Source organism: Platichthys flesus, chromosome 19 (genome assembly GCF_949316205.1).
Source record: "Platichthys flesus chromosome 19, fPlaFle2.1, whole genome shotgun sequence".
NCBI lineage: Eukaryota > Metazoa > Chordata > Actinopteri > Pleuronectiformes > Pleuronectidae > Platichthys > Platichthys flesus.
In genome coordinates, this window is record NC_084963.1 from 7,655,301 (window position 1) to 7,675,156 (window position 19,856).

Below are 19,856 nucleotides of genomic sequence, written 5' to 3' on the forward strand. Positions count from 1 at the left end.
TGTATGAGCCAAAGTATGTGCCCTCACTGTCAATTTATGTAGAGCACAATGTGGCTCGCATGAGTCTAAAAGTGTTTCACGTTTTCTTCATGGACATAAATTAAACCTGTTATTTTTCTACCATAAATTTCCAACTTAAGTTTTTTTTTTATTATTACACATGTGCATGACTCAAATTGTTGTGATTTGATTAGGTTGTAAATGCTGAGAGAAAAATTCACTTCACAGACCCTCACTGGATGAAGGGGAGCTGTCGATGTACCAATTGGTAGAATGATCACCCAATCATTTCATTTTGATCTATTTTCTTTATTAAATAAATAGTTGTGGTAAAGGAGCATTCAACTTTAGATTTTATGTCCCATGTTCTCACGGCTCTAATTGACTGTTTTCAGTGAAAAAGGTCTAAAAACAGTTTGTTCTTATGTTGATTTGAATCTGTTGGATATGTAATTTGGAAACTATTCTCTATGATTTTTTAATTAGGTGTTTATTTGTCAGTGTTGTTTTCAGCTTGTTTTTGCTGCCCCAAGTGGCTGAAATATATCAGTGCTGGCATAAATTGAGTAAAAAATAATTTTATAGTTGAGGCAGGTGGAGCTGGTGCTGATTGTAATACATGTTATTGGTTGATCTTTCATTTCGTGTGTAAGGGATTAAAAAGCTAAAAAAGTTAAACATGATATTGCATGTTATGGTGTAATCAGTAGTTTTTCTTTTCTATTTTGCATCTTTCTCTTTTGAGTATTTTATAACAAGTCATTGTTTTTCATCAGACTGCTTCTGACTTATACAATCATGGTCAACAGCGCTGAACATGAACGTCTGTACCTCTGATTTTTAAGACTGAAATTCACTCAGCATTTGATGTGGTCAGAGATATTTGTGACTTTTCCTAAACCTGTTTGATACGTTGAAAGGGAAACATGCCTTTGTGTCTTGCTGTAGTAAACGTGAGGTTTCCAGCCGACAGCAGTGAATATCGGAGAATGTGAATCTGTCTCCTCCGGCTCTGGAGTGTTTAGTCTGAGCTCTCGACTCCACCATCTGCTTTACAGCTGCCTGTTAGAGGGGCTAATTAGAACAATGGTAATGTCCAATCATCTATGCTACATTAAGCTAACATCTAATGCAGCCAATCAGGGGGCCAGGGAGCATGAGGGCTCAGGAGAAGAGCCGTTTATATCAAAGAGGTGAAGGTTTATAACAGTTTGGCCACTAATGTTTATCTTAACCAGTAGAACTAAAGCTGGGAGCAGGGGTCACACACAGACACACACACACACACACACTGACTCCAGCCACATCCGGAGTTAAAATGGGTCATGTATCCAGATTGTGTCTCGATATGATTTTATCCTGATTAAGTTTGCACTCTGGATTAATATGTGTCTCCAGGGTTGTGATCCGACTGAGATGTAATCGCTCTGCCCCGCTCATGTCACTCCTCATTTGAGTAGGTCTAAAAAAACACTATCAAGAGAGAAGATAGAAGAAGAAAACAGTTCCTTTCCATTGGTCTTGTCTTCACTCCATCCACAGGTCTTGAATGATGTGAGGAGAAATCAGCTTTGTGTCTCTACTGCCCAGCTACTGATGCATCACTGGTTTGGAACAGTTGCACCTAATTGTGAATTTCCACTTCTCTTCAGCGTCCCTGACCCTCTCTGATGGTGGTCTGCTGGTCCCCAATGAATCTTGGGTGCATTTAAACCTGTGCTTTCATGTGGTTGAGCAATTCAATTCCAATTCCTCAACTGAAGACACCCTATTCAGTGTGTTTATTGTGTGATACTCACATTTCACATGTCTGAGGTCGTTCAAATATCTCTAGTCTAATTAGATAACCAACTGAAAAAAAACGGAGCAGGTATCATTCCCTTTCGTGTTCATCATAACTTGCTCTGTTGTCATGCTAACATTCCATTCAGGAATGTCCCTATTTATACAGGTTTTCGGTCATAAACCAAGGTTTTGGACCAAGTAGATTCTTCCCCCGATGGTGGAACGGAAAAAAAAAGTTACTGGAAAGACCAAAGTTATTACTGTTCATCTCGTGGGGGACGTAAATGTCTGTCCCAAGTTTCATAGTTATCAATCCAACAGTCATGGTCATGGCGGTGTAAAATGAAAAGTTTGAGCATAACCACAGTCACTTCGATTCATCCTGTGATGTTTCGTCCAATGGCTTTTCCATCGAAATTCATCCAGTGTGAGATACAGTAAATTTCAGTCTGTGCTAAAGTGGTGGACTGACAGCTGGACGTTGCCATCTTCCGAGACACACTGCTACCGAGGCTGACACATGGTATATTCATACAGCTTGCACTATTGGTATTGGATTCCTGTCATCTATTTATCAAAATAGGAATCAGTTATATCAGTAGCAGCTTTTCAAAGTTACTGTCAATCTTACATTTTTTTCTTCTTAGTTTCAGTATTATTTCTGCTCCTGATTTAAATCATCTCTCAGTCGCTCATTGAAAACCTCAACTTCTCTCAACCAGTTTCTTTGACAACCTCTTTCTCTTCAGTCACACCTCAACACTATAGTTACTAGTTATTCTGCCCTTTCCCAGCTTTCCCCCTGACCTCCTGACATCAGTTACTGTATCGTTCCTTCCTCCTCCTCCTCCTCTCATGCCCCTCAGCCCTGACACCAGCCCCACTTTGAAGTCCTCTTTTAAGAGCACAATTAACCCCCTCCTCCAGACACTGCACTCACTTCTCACCTTTTTAATAAGGCGCTCATAGACAAGTGTCAGACCCTTTTTTTCCTCCGTCTTTCCCACTCACACAGTCTGACACACACATGCACACAGATCTACAGGTCCTTGCAGCATGCCTGTAAATTCTTTGTCACTGGGCTACAAACTCAGAGACCCCTTCCTGTATATGTTGTGGTACTGTACTGTGTGTGTGTGTGTGTGTGACTGTGTGTGTTTTGCGAGGGCAAATGAAAGAGAGACACAGAGGTGGTTTGTGGATGTTTGACTCACTGTAAATGTAGTTTCCGGTGCTTTGATACCAAGTGAATCAGTGGTGACTGGGGGTAAGAAGAAGCCATTAAGCAGTAGACCACCTAATTGTCGCTCAGCATGTGCCCTTGTGTGCGTAGTAAGTATTTAGTTACGGTTCAGGAGGAATAATGTTTTTTCTTTGCACTAAAATACACCCAAGTATGCAGAATCCCCAAACCTTGCAACCTCCCTCTGCAAAGTCTTTCCACCAGACTTGCTGCAGAGATTTGCTATTTCTCAAGCAGCGGCGTTCAACTTGAACTCTTGAAAGGAAAGAGGTCGCATCCATTGCCCGGTGACTCGTCTCCATACAGCCGCGAAATACACATGCTCGATGTTTCCTGCGCGGGTGGGATCCATATCCCCGGGAACCTAGAGTAATTCGGTGCAGGTGAATCTGGCCTTTGTGACTCAACCTGTAGCTTCAGGATGTTTTCCTCGTAATCCAGGAACAGAGGGGCTGATGAATATCTCCCGATAGTGGTCGACATAATGAAATAATAATGAAAAGGCTTCTCTGCTTTATCTTGTTTTTGTCTTTGGGCTTGTGTCTGCTGTTTGCCCGAGAGTGGAGGCGATCAAACCGCTGTAGTGGGATATAAACCCTGGCTCTTGGAAAAGAGCAGCTAAGAAACTCATTCTGTCAATGAATTCATCAATTGTTCTTTAAGCTTACCAGGATCAAGATTAAGTTATATTATGTGGAATTGTTATTTTTATATAGCTGCGAATAAAACTTATTTTAACTGATGTACTTAAAATCATAAATGAAATGAGTCAAGAGAGTTAAAGTTTCCGCAAAATTCTAAGCACATATATGAATTTCCCAAATAGACCTGAAAATCAACATTAGTGTTAAAAAATTCACAACAGGGGTGTCTATATATTTTTGTACATTTCATTCAGAAGTGTGCCACCGGCTCCGGAGCAGTGACACGGGGCTAAGCCCTGTGGCGTATTGAGTTAGATTGAGAGGACATTATGCAAACACAGATGTGCTGCCTTTCCTATAATAACTTCCTCAGAAGCGACAGCAGCTCAGTGTTGAGCTATTTAAGACCAGGATTCCTTTGAGGAGGGAGGATTTTCCTTCCCCACTTCTCTCTGTCCCTCCCTCTGTCTCTCTCTTTCTGTCATTAATAAGGCAATATTGTCCCATCTGTCAGGGGAGCCAGCGTGGACCACGTGTTTGCAGTTAGGCTCATCAGAACCTGATGTGGGGAGGCCGCGGTGAACGTGAGGGACTGAAACTTGGAAGCATGGCCTAGAGTGGGAACGGCGGCACTGGGGAAGGTAATTAAATCACTGGCTCTCCACAGTTTCAGAGCACAGGTATATGCACGAGTGATATATGAAAAGTCTGTTTGGACTGGGAGAGACTCGTGGGGGAGATGTGGAGCTGCGAAAAGTGATTCTCCAGACTGAACAATAAATAGTCAAATAATGTCTATTCCCATGATTTAAAATTGTTAAGCTGCACAAAACATCTCTTCCACACAGACCCTTCTGTTTCCTGGCTGCCCGCCAAACGTTCATAGACTCATAACTCTCATGACATGCAGGTGATCATACGTTTATACATCCCGTGTGATCTGCTCACCAAGCAAAGTGTAACTCCCCTGTGACAAGAGTAAGTTCACTTCACTATTAACATATTTGTAAGATGCCATAATGTGAAACACAAACAAGGAACTGGTTAAATCAAAGGCCTCGTTCTTCCCACTGCTATTACGCCACCTCCAGACAATATTGCTGCAATCACTCTTCACTTAATCAGATGCAGAAATAAACATCTCTGGGGTTTGGATCCGCAGCCCAGACTCTCTCACATCAATGATCACGTCCAAATATCCCACATCAAGAAAAACAGCCCTTCTGCTGTTGGATGCAGCCGTGTGATAATTTATCATTGATTCCAGGTTGAATATGATCAATACACTTATCAAAACTGATGTTCAATCAAACTATTTTTCTCCAAAGCTGCAGATTATTTGATTTAACTTCTCTCATTTCTTCTGTTGCTTCCGCCCAGTCACAATACAAGAATTTTACATTTTGTTCCTGGAGCCGTAGCTTTTACAGCCGTCTTAATCCGCTACTTGCAGTATTTTTGTGCGGGATCCCTGTGGTCTACTGTGTTGTGGTCTTCCACAGTCGTGAGTGTAACTGTATCTCACTGACCCGGGTTACTGCCGCAGTCAGCGCTATGATGTCAGGGGAATTCATCAGCGTGCCCATAGACGATGCACTGGCTGTCATGGGAATACCACTTAATTTACGAAAATCACATCTGCTATCATCACGGCGTAGCACCATCAAATCTCTCTCCCTTTCTTTAAATGGAGTTTATTTTCCCCCCCAAAGCAAGAAACCAGAGAGCGAAGGCTGTAATCTGTGATGTCATCCTGGTGCGGCGCCCGGAGTGACAATCAAAATGGGAGTAAATCAGTCAGTGATGTTAGATTTGAGTCATAAATGTACATTATCCGGCTGGAAATTTCCTGGCGTACTGTTACAGTCACCTTTTCCAATTTCTAAAATTGATTTTCTATGGACGTGTGTGATGGTCACAGACTCTTTATCATTTCAGATTTTGAGGGACTGCATTAAATGTTCCAATACATTAAATATAGAGTCAACAAACCTAGAAATATTATACTGTGATGGTGTAATTCAGAGGAGCTCATTGGCTACAGGAACAACCTTCATGTATGAGCTCAAATCTCCTGTCTCTCTGATCCTCCTCATCAACTCTGCTTAGCAAAGCTTCATGTGCCTGCACCTAGAGCCAAACGTAGATTACACAAAAGCATCTCTGCACTAATATCAGCTTTTATCCATTAGACTCTTGTTCAAAGAGCATCCTCGTAAGACGCCTCGAGGAAATGCAACCCGCGGATTTTGAGTCATTTCGAATTGGTTTGATTCCATTTGGTTTCCTTCAGAGAGAAGAACTTTTGAATGTTCCCCATCAAAGAACGACCTCGTAGTGGAATTAAAACCTTGTTTTTCACCCAAAAAACAAACAAATAATGTGTCTATGAAGTTTGGGCCCGTGCCTTGAACCCACCGTGTTGTAATGTAGTAACACACTTAGGGAAGTTTGTGTTTTTTTTTGTTGCATATACTACATGTTTGATTGTGTGTTTGCGTGCTTTTTAAGTGTGTGTGTGTGTTTGTAGGCCACAGTAGGCTGCAGGCGAGGTTACATCTTGCAGCAATTAAGCAGCATGCGTTTCTTACGCCCCTCCACTCGTGGATTGCAGGGTCCTATTTCAAGGCCAGCCTGCATTAGACAAACTGAGAACATTTGACGGGTTGGTGGCTGGGGCTAAACGGGCGAACGCAGCGGCAACATGTTGCACACATCAGTTAATTGCTTAACAATAAAATGTGGTTGTATGAGGAGGAACATGAGCATGTTAACAATGTTGACAAACCGTAGAGATGTGTAACAGAAGGAGTGAATGGAGAGGATGCAGAAGTTGAAAGAAGGGGGATGGAGAAGTGGGTGAAGTGTGAGATGAGCTGGTGACAGTTGGGAACCAGAAATTAGAATAAGATTTCAATTTGTAAATGAATCAAACATGTTCTATTTAATTACTCCGCCATTTTTTTAACGTCAAAATACATTTGTAAACACTCCTGTGGTCTCTTTGAGTGCCAAGAATCAGTGAGAATACGTTGTTCTTCCTTTTATTTACCAGATGACAACAAGGCTCAATGTGCTATTATTTATAATAATGAGGAGCCTGGATGCCAACAGATAATTGTCCCGAACATTGTTGTGAGGCTCTTAGCATGGTTGACTGTGACAATAAAATTCAACTCTTGATCAGAAGGTCAAACAACAAATAATCAGTTGTAGATGTAGTTACACATACATGTTTACGGAGATTATAAATGTATCATGGACGTCGGTTGGACATGGACAGAAAAATGCATCCCTAAGCTATGCGCTAATGCAGATATCAATAACGGCATTGAAAAATTTTAGGAGAAATAACTTTTTTATATCTCAAGCTCAATAGTCCCAGTCCAGTTGTGTTCATTACACATGCTACACAAATGCTAGCGGCTGATACAAGTACCAATACTTGTATCACACACAGCCTGCTCACCGAGAGCAAGCATACAGGCGATGACGCACTTTAGACACAAGCCTTTCAATAATATTTACTAAGCACACAAACTGTGAGTAGGAGAAAATATACTATATAAACAAGTAATTGAGTAAAGACACATATCGGACTTTTAAAAAAGGTTCTAAAAGTCGTGCGTTGGCAGCTGAAACTGAATTTATTGCTGCCATGCTTAATCAGTGGTGAGCTACAGTCGTCAAAAGACCAACCAGAGAAGTGACTTCTTAATCAGCAGCTTCCTCTCCTCCTCCTCATTTCCATCTTCATCCGGTTCCCCTCATACCTCTGGCAGCTGATACAGGTTTGTGCTACTTCACAAGAGTCTCTTAGTCGCAGATTAGTCATCGTCCCAGTGATTGAACATACACACTTCAGACTCTGGATCTGCTGCTCCTGCTTCAGCAGTTTTTTTTTTATTTGGTTACAACCTCCGCTCATTTCCTCGCTGCGCCACAGTCTTCCTCTCCTGATCTTTGACCTTTCTGTAATGACTTCTTCACGACGTCTAAACTCTGTCTTCACTGAACTCTGTTTCTCTATACTGAATTATATACAACTTTCCTTGGATATCTGTAAAATGTTAAAGCAGTTTGCCTAATGTTTTTTTTTATTGCATTAATGTTTTATGTCTTTCATTATTCTTTTTGATAGTCCTATTTCCCTCTCTGTGCCCTGGGGATCCTCAGGGTTCATAACTGGGTCCCCTACTCATGTCTTTTCACGTTTGATGGGTTTAATCTGTAAAATTCTTGAACATTATTGTTTCAAGGATGAATCATTATTACATCATTATTACATCAGCTCTAGTCCAGAACAGCCAGTGTTCAAACAACGAATATTTTGCGAGCTTACAAAGAAATGTAACATTATATAATGATGGTTTTGTAAAACAAATTAGGTAAAATTTTCTCCTGTTTCTCTGACTCAAAATTGGATCATCAAAAGTTCTAAAAACATGTTAAATTATAACCTGAAATAACCTGATAGAGATTATATTTGTGACATTGTGTAGAAATTAGGTTTTATCTTTATCTCGATTCTTTGTTAATTAGATAACGTGAAATTTTAAAAAAACGGGGGGGTTTCCCAGAAAAGTCCCAGAAAAGTCCCATGTTTAAACATCCACTTCGCATAATTTCAAATCGAGCATTTCAGTTTGGTCGAGCTCACACACAACAGACTTTAAGATTGTACTGCAGCCCGGGATGCTGGCCAAACAAGGGCCCTCCCTGGATTAGGATCACAGCATTAGATCTCGCTCCACTAACTCTCTAACCCTTGAGGCCCGAGGGCAGAACGTGTGGGGAAAGCTAGATTGACAGGAAGTTGTCATGTAAAGGCAGAGGTGTGTGCTTTTTTCTGTGCATATGGGCAATGTGTGTGTTTGCCCAGCAGGCAGAACACAGGGCCAGGGCAGGAAACAAAGTTGTTGTGCCACCGGTTAGAGGAAACAGAACGGCAGATAAATTACCCCGAGTCGGGCTGGCAGGACTTCTGAGAGCCGCCGCTGAGTGGACTCTGACGGAGGACAGAGTGTTGACACGGAGGAAGGTGTGCCGAACCCGACGAGAGAACAAACAATGCAGCTGATATTTTTTTCATTTGCCCAGTTCCTCAAGTTCGGAAGTGTTTTAAAGTGTTTTAATATGGCTCCGGGATGCATGTGTTTGAGGAGAAGATCAGAAACAGAACATGTATGTAATGTGTCATCTAGAATAAATAAATAGATAAAATAAATACAAACGTATCAGGACTTAGGAAAGGGCCGACACAAGCCTCAAGAACTACATCAGTACTCCTTTGGGTAAAACATGCCCTCATTTGGTGTTTTCATGTTCTACTGACCGTGAGGGAAACAGTAAATGATTCAGATACTCTATTTATTATCATAGTATTCAATTTGTTAAGTCTCTCTAGTCATTTATTCAGCTTTTTCCTTTAATTTGTCAGTGAGAGAGGATGTAACTTTTGGAGAGAGAAGAGCCCAAGTTTTGCTAAAGGTCTCCATCTAGTGGTCATTTATTGCCTGTTCAGTCTTATCCTGTTGGACTTCATTATCACTTTGCATTAAATAAATGTATGATTTAACATTTATATTCCCAAGTGGTCTGCCTGATCTAAAAAAGACCATTACAACACAAACTATGGTTTATACACAAATTAAGCATTGTAACTGAACCATTAGCTGTAACGTGTATGACAGTCACTGACTTTAAAACTTCCCTGAGCAATAATTGATATATGCACTATTTGGTGATAGAGGTTAACAAGTCAAAACATTCCTTTAACATACTAATTGTTTTAGATATATGGGATCAAAAACCTTTCAGCCTATATAATTATGTTGTTGTTAAGGTCATGCATGATTCTTTTTTTTCAATGTAATTATCTTTGGATAAATACAAAATAAAAAAAGTAAGACCACACAAATAAACCAAATATGTAGATATTGAATCAGGTTTACGTGTAATGAAAACATTTATCTTTTTATTTTCATATTAGGCCATTTCAGCATAAATATTGATACCAATATATCTGTGAAAGTTAAAATTGGTAGTGTTCCAGAAGTGAAATCACCTTCCTGACAATAATCAGGTAATTTCAAACAGTCACAACCATAACAGTCACACAACGGTGCAATATCTTGGAAATTTATTCATGTGGACCAAAAAAGCAATCGGCAAAAAACTAATTTTTTCACATCACTACAAAACTGTTAAAGTTAGAATTGTTCTTTCTTTTCCCTTTCTTTGTACAAAACAGTTCAGTCAAGGCCTTGAGAGAAAGAGAGAGAGAGGAAGTTGTTTGACATCTTACAACCGATGAAATAAAGACATGCAGAGGGCTTTACTCTACAAATCTTAGAATCTCAGTCAGGTGTGAATCATGTTCAGTAAAAAGAAAAACTATCCTGGGTGAGACGTGAGGGCCGGAGCATCCAAGCTTCATCTCACGTCAAGTTACACAGTGTTATTGGTTGTGTTTGAAGTGTAGTTGGCAGCTCAGGGTGTAAGTACAGTACTAAGGCAAAGGAGTGATGTGAAAACCATTCATAAACCCTGAATAAAGAAATGAGTCATTCTCAGACACTGGAAAAACATTGGTACCAGCAAGGAAATCCCAAACATAAAGACTTCGAAGTAATATAATGGCGAAAAACAGTGAGATTAGCCCCTGTAACAACTGAGTTAATGATATTAATGGTGACATATTCTGTATAAGGACTTTAGAGCTGCACAAAAACTGTGATTAGTAAGAACAGGCATGTGACACAAGATGGAAGAAAACAGAGTAGAAGAGAGAAGAACTTGCCTCCTAACTATCAACTTTTTGTTGTTGACACAGAAAACAGTTATATCTTTATGTGTTAGATGTGAATACTAACAGGAAAATAAACAAATTGAAGTGTCAATAGATCAAATAGTCCGGAGGAAAAAAAAGCTTCTCATTCACACAGACACAAAACGAGGCCATTACATTACAGCTATCAAACCTCTTCATTTTCAGTACAGTAACATAGAAAACATGACAAACAAATCCAATTCAGTAAAATACATGTTTATACATGTTTTGTGCTAATAGGAAAATAGTAATACAAACAGTTTCATGCTTTTCGTCGAAAAAAAACGACATCTGTGATTTTGGCAGAAGCAAAGTCACATGCATTGTTATCAGGGAACAAATAATTTAGATGTAACATGTGGACAACACATGAAACATTAAAACTAACACTGTTGTATCATAAAATAGATACTAAATAAACGGCAGCGTCAGCAGAGTCCTTTCTTTCCTCTAAGTGAACGTTGTAACAGAAGCAAACCCCATCAGGCACATCTGCTGTAATAGTGCATGTGTACAGATGTTTGCGTTGTGGCACTTGTGCATCTGCATGTCGAGTTAAGGTTGCTGCACATTTTCAGTGTAGTGTTTACATGCACGTACAATATACATTTGGCTGGTAACCATTCATTTGAATGGTCAGTTGGCTGATGTACGGTATCTGTATGCTGCTCTGGAGTTTCCTCAAAAACATTTTCCACCTTGAGATTAATGACTTTAAGAAACAGAAGGGTCAAAAAGGCGATGAACGAATGACTGTAAACATTTAGAAATACTGAAGGTTGACTCAGAGGCACCGTGCGTTGGCCGCGTTTGTGATTCGCCACGAGCAGCGTGGGGGTTCGGACGTGAGGAGGAGGCTGTGGTGACGGTCGCATCTGAGAGCAGCGGCTCACTTTGACTTCAGTCTCATTGTTCTGGAGCGAGCGGAGGCTCTGTGAGTCTCAGCACGTCTCCTTGGTTGGACTTGGCATCTTGCACATCATCAGAATCTGCTTCAAGGCTTTCTGGACGTCCTCGTCCATCTGACCCTGAAGGAAACACAACACTGGATCAGTCGGCTATCAGCATGATGAGATACCACAAATACTAAGTCAGAAATATTGTTATTTATAATGTGGGTGAAATGTTCCTAAAACCTTTGGTGTTGCAGCTTTTAGCTTTTTCCAAACTCCTGGTACTGCATATATGTTGTAAAAAATTGTTTTATTGTTTTTATAGTTTCAAAGATCTATTATATGGTATGTCATTTTACAAAATTGTATTTGTTAATTTTACTCTTGGTCACCACTCAATTGAGACACTTTGAACTGCACTCACCTGTATGAGAGGAACTACACAGATTAAGTTTGATTGATTTTTTTAAATATCAAGTTGGAAACTTGCAATGAATCATCACTGACTTTACCTGGACAGCGTAGAGGAGGTGCATCCTATAGACTGACACTATCTCATTGTGCTGCTTCTTCGACTCCTACAAAGAAAGCAAGAGTTAGACATGATGGTTTTTAAATGCGTGTTACAATGTGTGGTTCTTTGAAGTGGGTAGAAGAGGTCGTACAGCGAGCTGGTACTGCAGCTGTTTGATTTGTTGCTGCATTGTCTCCAGCTGCTGCTGGTTCTGCTGCAGCCTCTTGGAGGGGGAGCCGGCGCTGTAGGAGAGCTGTGACAGGCTGTTCAAGGCGTCTTTTAGCTTCCCCACCTCCCGTGACAGATCATCTATCTGAGGGAGAACAGGAAACAGAAACGTTCGAGGTTGACAGGGATTCAGGAGGTACTACAGTGATGAGCGTTCTGCAGTGGTGACCAGATTACTGACCCTCTTGTTTTTCTCCCTCTCCGAGGCGACGTGGTTCTCCACCAGCTGTTTGAGCTGACACACGGCATCCTGGGCCTCGGCCAGCCGTGACGACAGCGTCTGGTTCTCCTTCTCCCTGGAAATCCCCAGCTCCTGCAGGGCTTCCCACTCTGCACGACTCTCCCGCGCCTGATAGAAGGATAACATATTGTTCAGGTAAGTATTTGGAAATACATGCATTTTAGTTTCCACAGCTTTCTGTTCTTTTCTCTAACCTTCTGCCATGCTTCAGTAGCCTCCAGAGCCATCTCATCCTGCTTCCTGAGCGCCCCCTGGAGGAGCTGGGTCAAGTGGGTCACCTCGCCCCCCAACTTAGCTCGCATGGTGTCGTGGTCCAGACGGGACACTGACCCCTCTGGGCTGACATCTTTTTCTGCCGTCATTCTTTAAACGAAAGTGGAAACAGCAAGTGTAAGAGAACATTTATCTTTGTATCAACTCAACTCCCTTTAGTCAAGGACTGGATCAAAAACAAGATGCTTCTGCTGCTTCTGCACATATACAGTATTTTCACTGTCAATAAGAACAAAGTAGCATGGACAATTTATATATTAAGTTGTACATATATACAAACCTATAGTAAAAGTACTTAAGTTACATTATTCTACTACAATGTTAAATGTTATACTGCTGTATAAACCCATCTTACAGACTTTATCACATTTCTCTCCTCACTTGTTCTGAAGCTCCTCCACCTCCAAGCTCTTCTGGCGCAGCTGCTCAGTCAGGGCTTCTGATTGGCTCTCCAGCTCCTTGATGGCATTTCCCAGAGATGACATCACCTGTGTGTGATCGGCGAGGGCCACGCTGTTCTGCGCCTGAGCTTCTGCCTCCTGCTTCAGAGCTGAAATCTCCTCCTGAGCGGCCGCATGCTTCTTCTCTGCGCCGGCTAACAGAGTCTGCAGCTCCTCCACCCTGATGCTGAGCGCCTGGACGTGCTGCTGCTGTTCTTCCACAGTGGGAGACGATGGAGCGCTGCTCTCAGCTCGGGCCTCCTCCACCTGCTTCTGAGCGGCACTCAGTTTACTCTTGGTTTCACTGTAGGAGTGTGAGAGTTCCAGCAAGCGACGCTGCAGCCCGGCTGTCACCTCGTTCATCTCAGCCTTCATTTCTTCAAAGTCTTTGGCTGCGGCTTCAACAGGGACCGTTCCCCTCAGAGCCTCCTGAACAACAGGAGAGAACAAATGGAAATGTGGATAAATGTTGAAGTCATTGAATTAAAGAAGTGACTTAATTAGACTAAAATAATGATGAAGATGAAATGACTGAGCAATACGTTGAAAGAACAGGTTAAAAACAAGTTTAAATCACTGAATGAACAGAGATAGATCATTTTGAGTCAGAAGAGAAGTATAATATCTACCTGGAGCATCCTAATCTCCTTCTGTGCCTCCTTGTACAGCTCCTCAATCTTTGCACTCCTTTGTACTTTCTCCTTCCCGCTCCGTCTTTCTTCCTCTGTCCTTCTCAGCTCTTCTTCCAGCTCTCTGATTCGCTGAGCCGCCTTCTCCTGCTCACATCCTGATTGGATCAGCTGGGCCTTCAGCTGCTCGAGTGTGGACGATGAATGTCTCTGCACTTCTTCTTTCTCCATCATCTCCCTTCCTTCTTTTCCCATGCGAGCTCTCAGCTCCTCCACCTCCTCCACAGCTTGGTGGTATCTCTCCTGAGTGTCCGTCAGCTTCGCCTGCAGCTCTGCCAGACTCTCCATCAACTCGTCCTCCCGTCCCTTCTCCGTCACAATTTCCTCCTCCTCTTGTTCTTCCTCTCTCTCGGGCTTCAGCTGAGCGTGAAGCGAGCGGTTTTCCTTCCTGGTTTCGAGCAGTTTCACCTGGACGCTCTCCAGTGCCTGTCTCAACAGTCTGATCTCCTCTTTGCTTCCTCCTCTTCCTCCCTCACTCTCCTCTTCCTCTTGGCTGACATAAACAGGAGGGCTGGTGGAGGGGACCTGTGGTGGTGATTCAAACTCATCCTGGGTGGAGTGGAAGGAGGAGTTGGAGGCCATGCTGTTAGGACGACTGCTCTCATTCAGATCCTCATTTCCTTGGAGTGACGGATGTTTCTGAGGGTAAGAAAGTTCAAACTGATGTTAGAGAGATTATATTTCAAAATGTGTCTTCTGATTCTAATTTGAAATATTAAGCATTCGTTGACATATCATAAATTAAACTTCATATTGCACCCAATTTTCTGATAAATTAAATTTCATCATGGATTTTTAGAGATAAAGCATTTAATTGATAAGCAGAATGTCTGCACATTTAGCTTGACTGCATTATTAGGGGCCTGTTGGGCCTTGAGTTGTGTGCTCTACAGTCTTAGAATTTATCAGCTCCCAAGACGCTGAAAATAAAAGATGTCGATGTCCAATAACTCTTCCATTCTTTATAGGGACACTATGATGCAACTTATGTGCTGGCAACGTTGGTTTACTTTTTCACTTTAAATTTTACTTAACTTTTGTATTGTTATTATATAATAACTACATTATTTCTACATGACATGAATTTTCAGTCGTGGTTTAAGTTTTTCAGCTCTCTTTTAGATACACTGTACAATATACTTCCCTAAACTTGACTTTGTTCAAAGGTTTCACTTAAACACTAGTGAGGGGGTTACATACCTTTAGTTTACTTGCAAGTGTCTGGTTCTCCAGAGTAAGAGCAGTAATCTTGGCTTGCAGAACAGAAACAAGAGCTTCAGATGCTGTAATACTGTGTTCGACCTGTCAACACATACCAAACACACATATATATTACGTGCACGCACACACACACACACAGAGGCGTCAGAGCAGCGATCAGGACCACTCGCTACCTGCTGAAAAAACAAAACCAGTCGAGACACGTCGAAGGTTAGACCTCCTCCAAGAATGCTAAGGTGAAAAGGTTCAGCAGTCGTCTGTTGACAGACTTAAGTATTAAACTTAAAGAAACAGAGTTTAGTTAAGACACAGAAAAGAAGTTCTTAAAAGTTCGAGGAGCCCCCGATGTTAAACAGCTCATGTTGTTATATCGAATTTAAAGGTTCTGAAATACTTTTTTTATCTAGTTATGGTAAAAAAATAACATGTATGAGTAGCAGTGGATGATGATCCATTCACAGCCTGTTTATACACCAAGGAATACATTCACTGTATATGTGCTGTACTCAACACTGTGAGTACAATGTTGTGCTTTTCATACAAAAGTCTGACCTCATGTTCTTCCAAGGCCACGGTTCCTGTCCTCACATCTGTTCTAAGATCTGCTGATTCCCAACGTCAGCGTGTCACTAAAGTGTTTCTGAGTCATTATCACCTTAGTATCCAGCTCAGGACCCGTCACTGTCTGCTTCAGATCTTCAATTGTGTCCAGCAACATGTTTCTCTCCTCGTGGAGCTTCTCAACCTGCTCTCTCAGCGCCGTTCCTCGAATCTCATCCTCCTTACAAGTGAGAGGGGAGGGGAAAGAGGGACAAGAGGGTGAGGGGTGGCAGGAAGGACGAAGGGGAGGAGGAAAAGAAAGTAAAAGAGAGAGAAGAGGAAGAGGTAAATTGACCCACTTATAAATTGACACATTTTCATTGGTTTCTGTTGGTTTCAACAAGTTGAATTTCAGACATTTTAAGATCACATGGGGTGAAGATAAAGAGGAGTATGACCGATATGAGAGAATATCAGAGTCCCAGGTTTACTTCAACCTCTCCACGATTGAAGATAAGGTGAAGTTGCTGAGTAGAAAATAACCCTTGAAACAGCACTATCTCAAAAACTAGAGGCAGAGACAGTGGCTATCTCTTATCTTTTTTCCGCAGCCAGGCTGAGTGTAGAGTGATAAATTCTGACTGTTGTGTTAGTAGACGATCAATTATCAGGTCTTGATTGTAGTTTTTTTTTTTATAGCGTACTACTATCTCTATTGTGGAGAGAGGAACTACTCTGCTGGCTGTCAATATATTCCTTTTTGAAAAAAACAAAACAAATTTCAAAGCACAAAGAGTAGCGTTAAATGAATTTGATCAAAAATAAAAAACCCACCTGTATATATTCATGACCTAGAATTCAGTATTTTTAAGGTCACATTACAAAATGTGAGTCTTTTGAATCACCTGTGGAAACCCTGCCTGGGACATTGAAACGAGTTATATTTATTTCTTTGAGTCTCCTTATTCCCACTGTGCTGCCACCAATACAGTGCTGGAGGCATTTTACTTGATTATGTAATTACCTTGTAGCTGAACTTCTTGGGCGTGTCACTTTTGTCAGAACCAACAGTCCCAGTGGAGGTAACGATTGAAGGAGAGGAGGGTCCTGAGCTCTGAGGAAGAGGGATGAAGTTGTCGAGTTTTAGTTTTATGACTTGTTTAATTTTCCTCATAAACCTTTAAAAGCTCAGATAAAAACAGTAACATTTTAGTAATGAGTCATTACTGCTCTATACCTTTTGTTTTTAGTACATTTATATATCATAGTCTTGTAAGACATATCAAATTAACTTACATGTTGTTTTTTTTAAACCTATAACTAGTTTCTATATCGGACTGAGATTACAATAATATATCAGTTAACTTGCAAACAAGTAAGTAAGTGGGACTGTGTATTTACTGCAGACATGCGCAAATGTGAAGAGTGGAGAACTGACTCAAGCAGAAAGATGAACAGACTCATGCGTTTACCTGCAGTGGGCTAATGGGAGGTGGAGGAGGTGCTTTTCGTTTTTTGGGAGTTGTGATCCGTTCATCACTTAGTTTAGCTACTTGATCATGCTGAAGAGCCGGCAAAGAAGAGCGAGGTGAAGAGAGATGACGGACGGACGGACGGACGGACAGAGAGAGAGAGAAAGAAAGAAAGAAAAGTGTGGTGCTGGTTAGTAATAGGATTGTCAATCAATGAGTGCTACAGTAAGACAAAAATGGCAAAAAGTTTTTTTTTAAAGCTGAGAAATTGAATATTGACACTTTACAGAAGCTGATACAAAACTACTGCTCATGAGGAGAAGCTATCCGACTAAATTATAGACATCATTTGGCTTTTGTTGGTTATTATTAGCACATCAATCAGATTGCAACACTAAAATTATTCAGTTGTTTCTTCTAACTGATTGGTTTAATAAGCTCAAATATTTTTTGTTGCTGTTATAAACATTGATTGATTGTTAGTGGGGATCTGAAAAGTAAAGAGCAGTAAATGTCTTACCTGAGGACTTCTAGGAGACTTTGCGTCTGACAAACACAAAATGAGGAAGAACATAAAAAAAAGGAATAGAATAGAAACTTAAGTCTTTCTTGAAAATACTCAAACAGGTAGTAATTACTTCATAGAGAATGGCAGTACACTCTCCTGGAGAGATCTTACCTCAAGGTACAACAATGAAGACGTAAAGAAACTGTAATAACAATTGAACTCCTCCAGGTGTCAGTGTTGACTGCATTGAATTCAGAGCCGTATGAATCTTTGCCACAAAGAGGCGATACATGCATGTGAACGTGTTTGTATGTATTTATGAACTTGTACGCTAATGTGATGTCGAGGCAAAGAGATAGTAAAGACTTGTGGTTAGTTTTCATCATGTCACTGGTAAAAATGTACTAATAATAAGTTCCCTAATAACTCCAGGGAACAAACGTGAGTCAATACGTCCATGAGTGACTCTCACCTGAGACCTGCTGTCTGCTGAGTGCGGCACTGAGGGCAGTCGTCACCTCTGAGTTGCCTGACAGTTTGGCGTAGTGTGTGACATCATGACCTTGTGAATCGACCGCTGACAGGTTTGCTCCTCGGTGTACCAACACTTCAACAACAGACGCCGTGTTGGACTCACTGGCAAACATCAACGCTGTCCTGTGACACAAATGTGCATCATCAGTGCAACATCCAAATATCTTTACTCCGTCTTTACTGCTCTTGCATGTGATTCCTGAATTCCCTGTGTCTCAGCAGAAGACGTCATTCGGCTCGTACCTGCCGCTGTTGTCAGAAACGTTGATTTCAGCTCCACAGTCCAGCAAAGTGCAGCAAACCTCAGCAGGAGCATGTTTAGCCGCCAACAGCAAGGAGGTGAATCCATCCTTTGACACACAGACAGGATAATCATGAGTGAGATCATCCTAATGGAGCGACCATACACCCACATATCACAGATTAATATGAAAACATGCAGTAGTCTGCATAACTTGTCTGTGACATCAGGACCAGAGCGTAAACATAGAGTGAAGTAAGTGTCTGTGTGGTGAGAGAAGTCTCAGATTCATGTGAGAAAGGACTGAGTATCTGCTGCTGAAAGTGAATTTCCCAGCAGATGAACAGAAAAGCTAAAATTGTTCCACTACGTAGAGGCGTGTGTTTTAGAACGAGAGAGACGAGCAAACTCCAAAATGATATATTTACTATTTTAAATGAATGGCTTGAGAAAAGGTTATTTCCCTGAGCTGGGCAGCTGGGGAAGTATTGCAACGTAGACATCTAACCCTAACCCTTCTCCCCAGGATTGACGGATCCTAACCCCCAGAACGACCCTTGACCTAACCTTAACCTTCTATTACATACGTGCAAACTAAGCCAACTAAACATTGGCTGGGATTTTTTTAGGGCAGCGTGCGGCATGAGAGGAGCTGCTGCCTGTAAGTCTCAGTGCAGGGCAGGAACATTGACTTAACTCAGATTAAGTAGGGAAATAAAATGGATTTTAGTAAATTACTCAACAGTGAGATATGAAGCCAAAGTCTCCACAATTCAAACATAAACCGACCAGGACCTAGTTTTCACAGATCAATTGTTAATTGTATTGTTAAGAGGGAATCAAGAAGTTTGAAAACTTTTGAATTGCCCCTGTTAAGTTACATCTACAATCACGCACCATTATAATTTAATCATATTCATATTTTCTATGTAAAATATATAATATATATAACTATGTAACTAGTAATACATGTTGTGGAGGAAAAATACAATATAGCCCTGGAAGCATTAAGTGTCAAAGTGACAACTCAGTACATATTCATACTTAAGTTAAGTACTTGAGAAGTTTCCCACCCACTCAAACAAAGTCTGTTGAAGAAATCTCAGACCACGTCTGTGAATCATATCAAGGCCGAGCTTCTCCTCAGTAAATGAGAAATATATTTCTTTCCAATAGCAAACATAAGGAAGCTTTTATACTCCAACGTACCAACGTCTCTGAGCAGACTTCAGTTTACATTGGCTTGATTTTCTATAAACACTTTGTCTGACACATGTTTGGACCTGAAACATGTTTCCTCTGTTTCTTCCACTTTATCTCTGTGTGTTTACTGAAGTCAAATCCAGATCCAGTAGAGAGATAGAAGTGTGCTGTAGCCGGTAATGCAGACCTGAGGCTAACAAGCTGGCATCTTCTACCCAGCACAGACACAGCCATGTGTTCTTTACTGATTCAGGTTCTCAATAGATGTTGACTTAAGGCTGACACAACTGCTCACGTCTCCCCCTCCCTAAATTTAACCATAGTTACTACTTACCTAACCCTATCGCTTGCTCTA

General features: G+C 41.2%; 1 protein-coding gene across 2 annotated transcripts in view; it reads right to left on the reverse strand.

The window, feature by feature from the left end:
- Positions 1-9,799: 9,799 nt before the first annotated feature.
- rai14 (retinoic acid induced 14) overlaps positions 9,800-19,856 on the reverse strand; it is a 33,146-nt gene continuing 23,089 nt past the window's right edge. Inside the window, exons 8-21 of one of the 2 annotated variants that reach the window (XM_062412947.1) lie at positions 18,301-18,407; positions 17,996-18,180; positions 17,536-17,561; positions 17,016-17,105; positions 16,568-16,657; positions 15,659-15,784; positions 14,983-15,084; positions 13,723-14,421; positions 13,035-13,522; positions 12,575-12,743; positions 12,321-12,488; positions 12,063-12,224; positions 11,910-11,975; positions 9,800-11,532 (exon numbers count right to left, since the gene is read on the reverse strand). In XM_062412947.1, coding sequence (XP_062268931.1) covers positions 11,446-11,532; positions 11,910-11,975; positions 12,063-12,224; positions 12,321-12,488; positions 12,575-12,743; positions 13,035-13,522; positions 13,723-14,421; positions 14,983-15,084; positions 15,659-15,784; positions 16,568-16,657; positions 17,016-17,105; positions 17,536-17,561; positions 17,996-18,180; positions 18,301-18,407 — 2,565 coding nt within the window. In that variant the 3' untranslated portion in view covers positions 9,800-11,445. The remainder of the gene's footprint in view (positions 11,533-11,909; positions 11,976-12,062; positions 12,225-12,320; positions 12,489-12,574; positions 12,744-13,034; positions 13,523-13,722; positions 14,422-14,982; positions 15,085-15,658; positions 15,785-16,567; positions 16,658-17,015; positions 17,106-17,535; positions 17,562-17,995; positions 18,181-18,300; positions 18,408-19,856) is intronic. The other variant, XM_062412948.1, reaches the window with a different exon arrangement.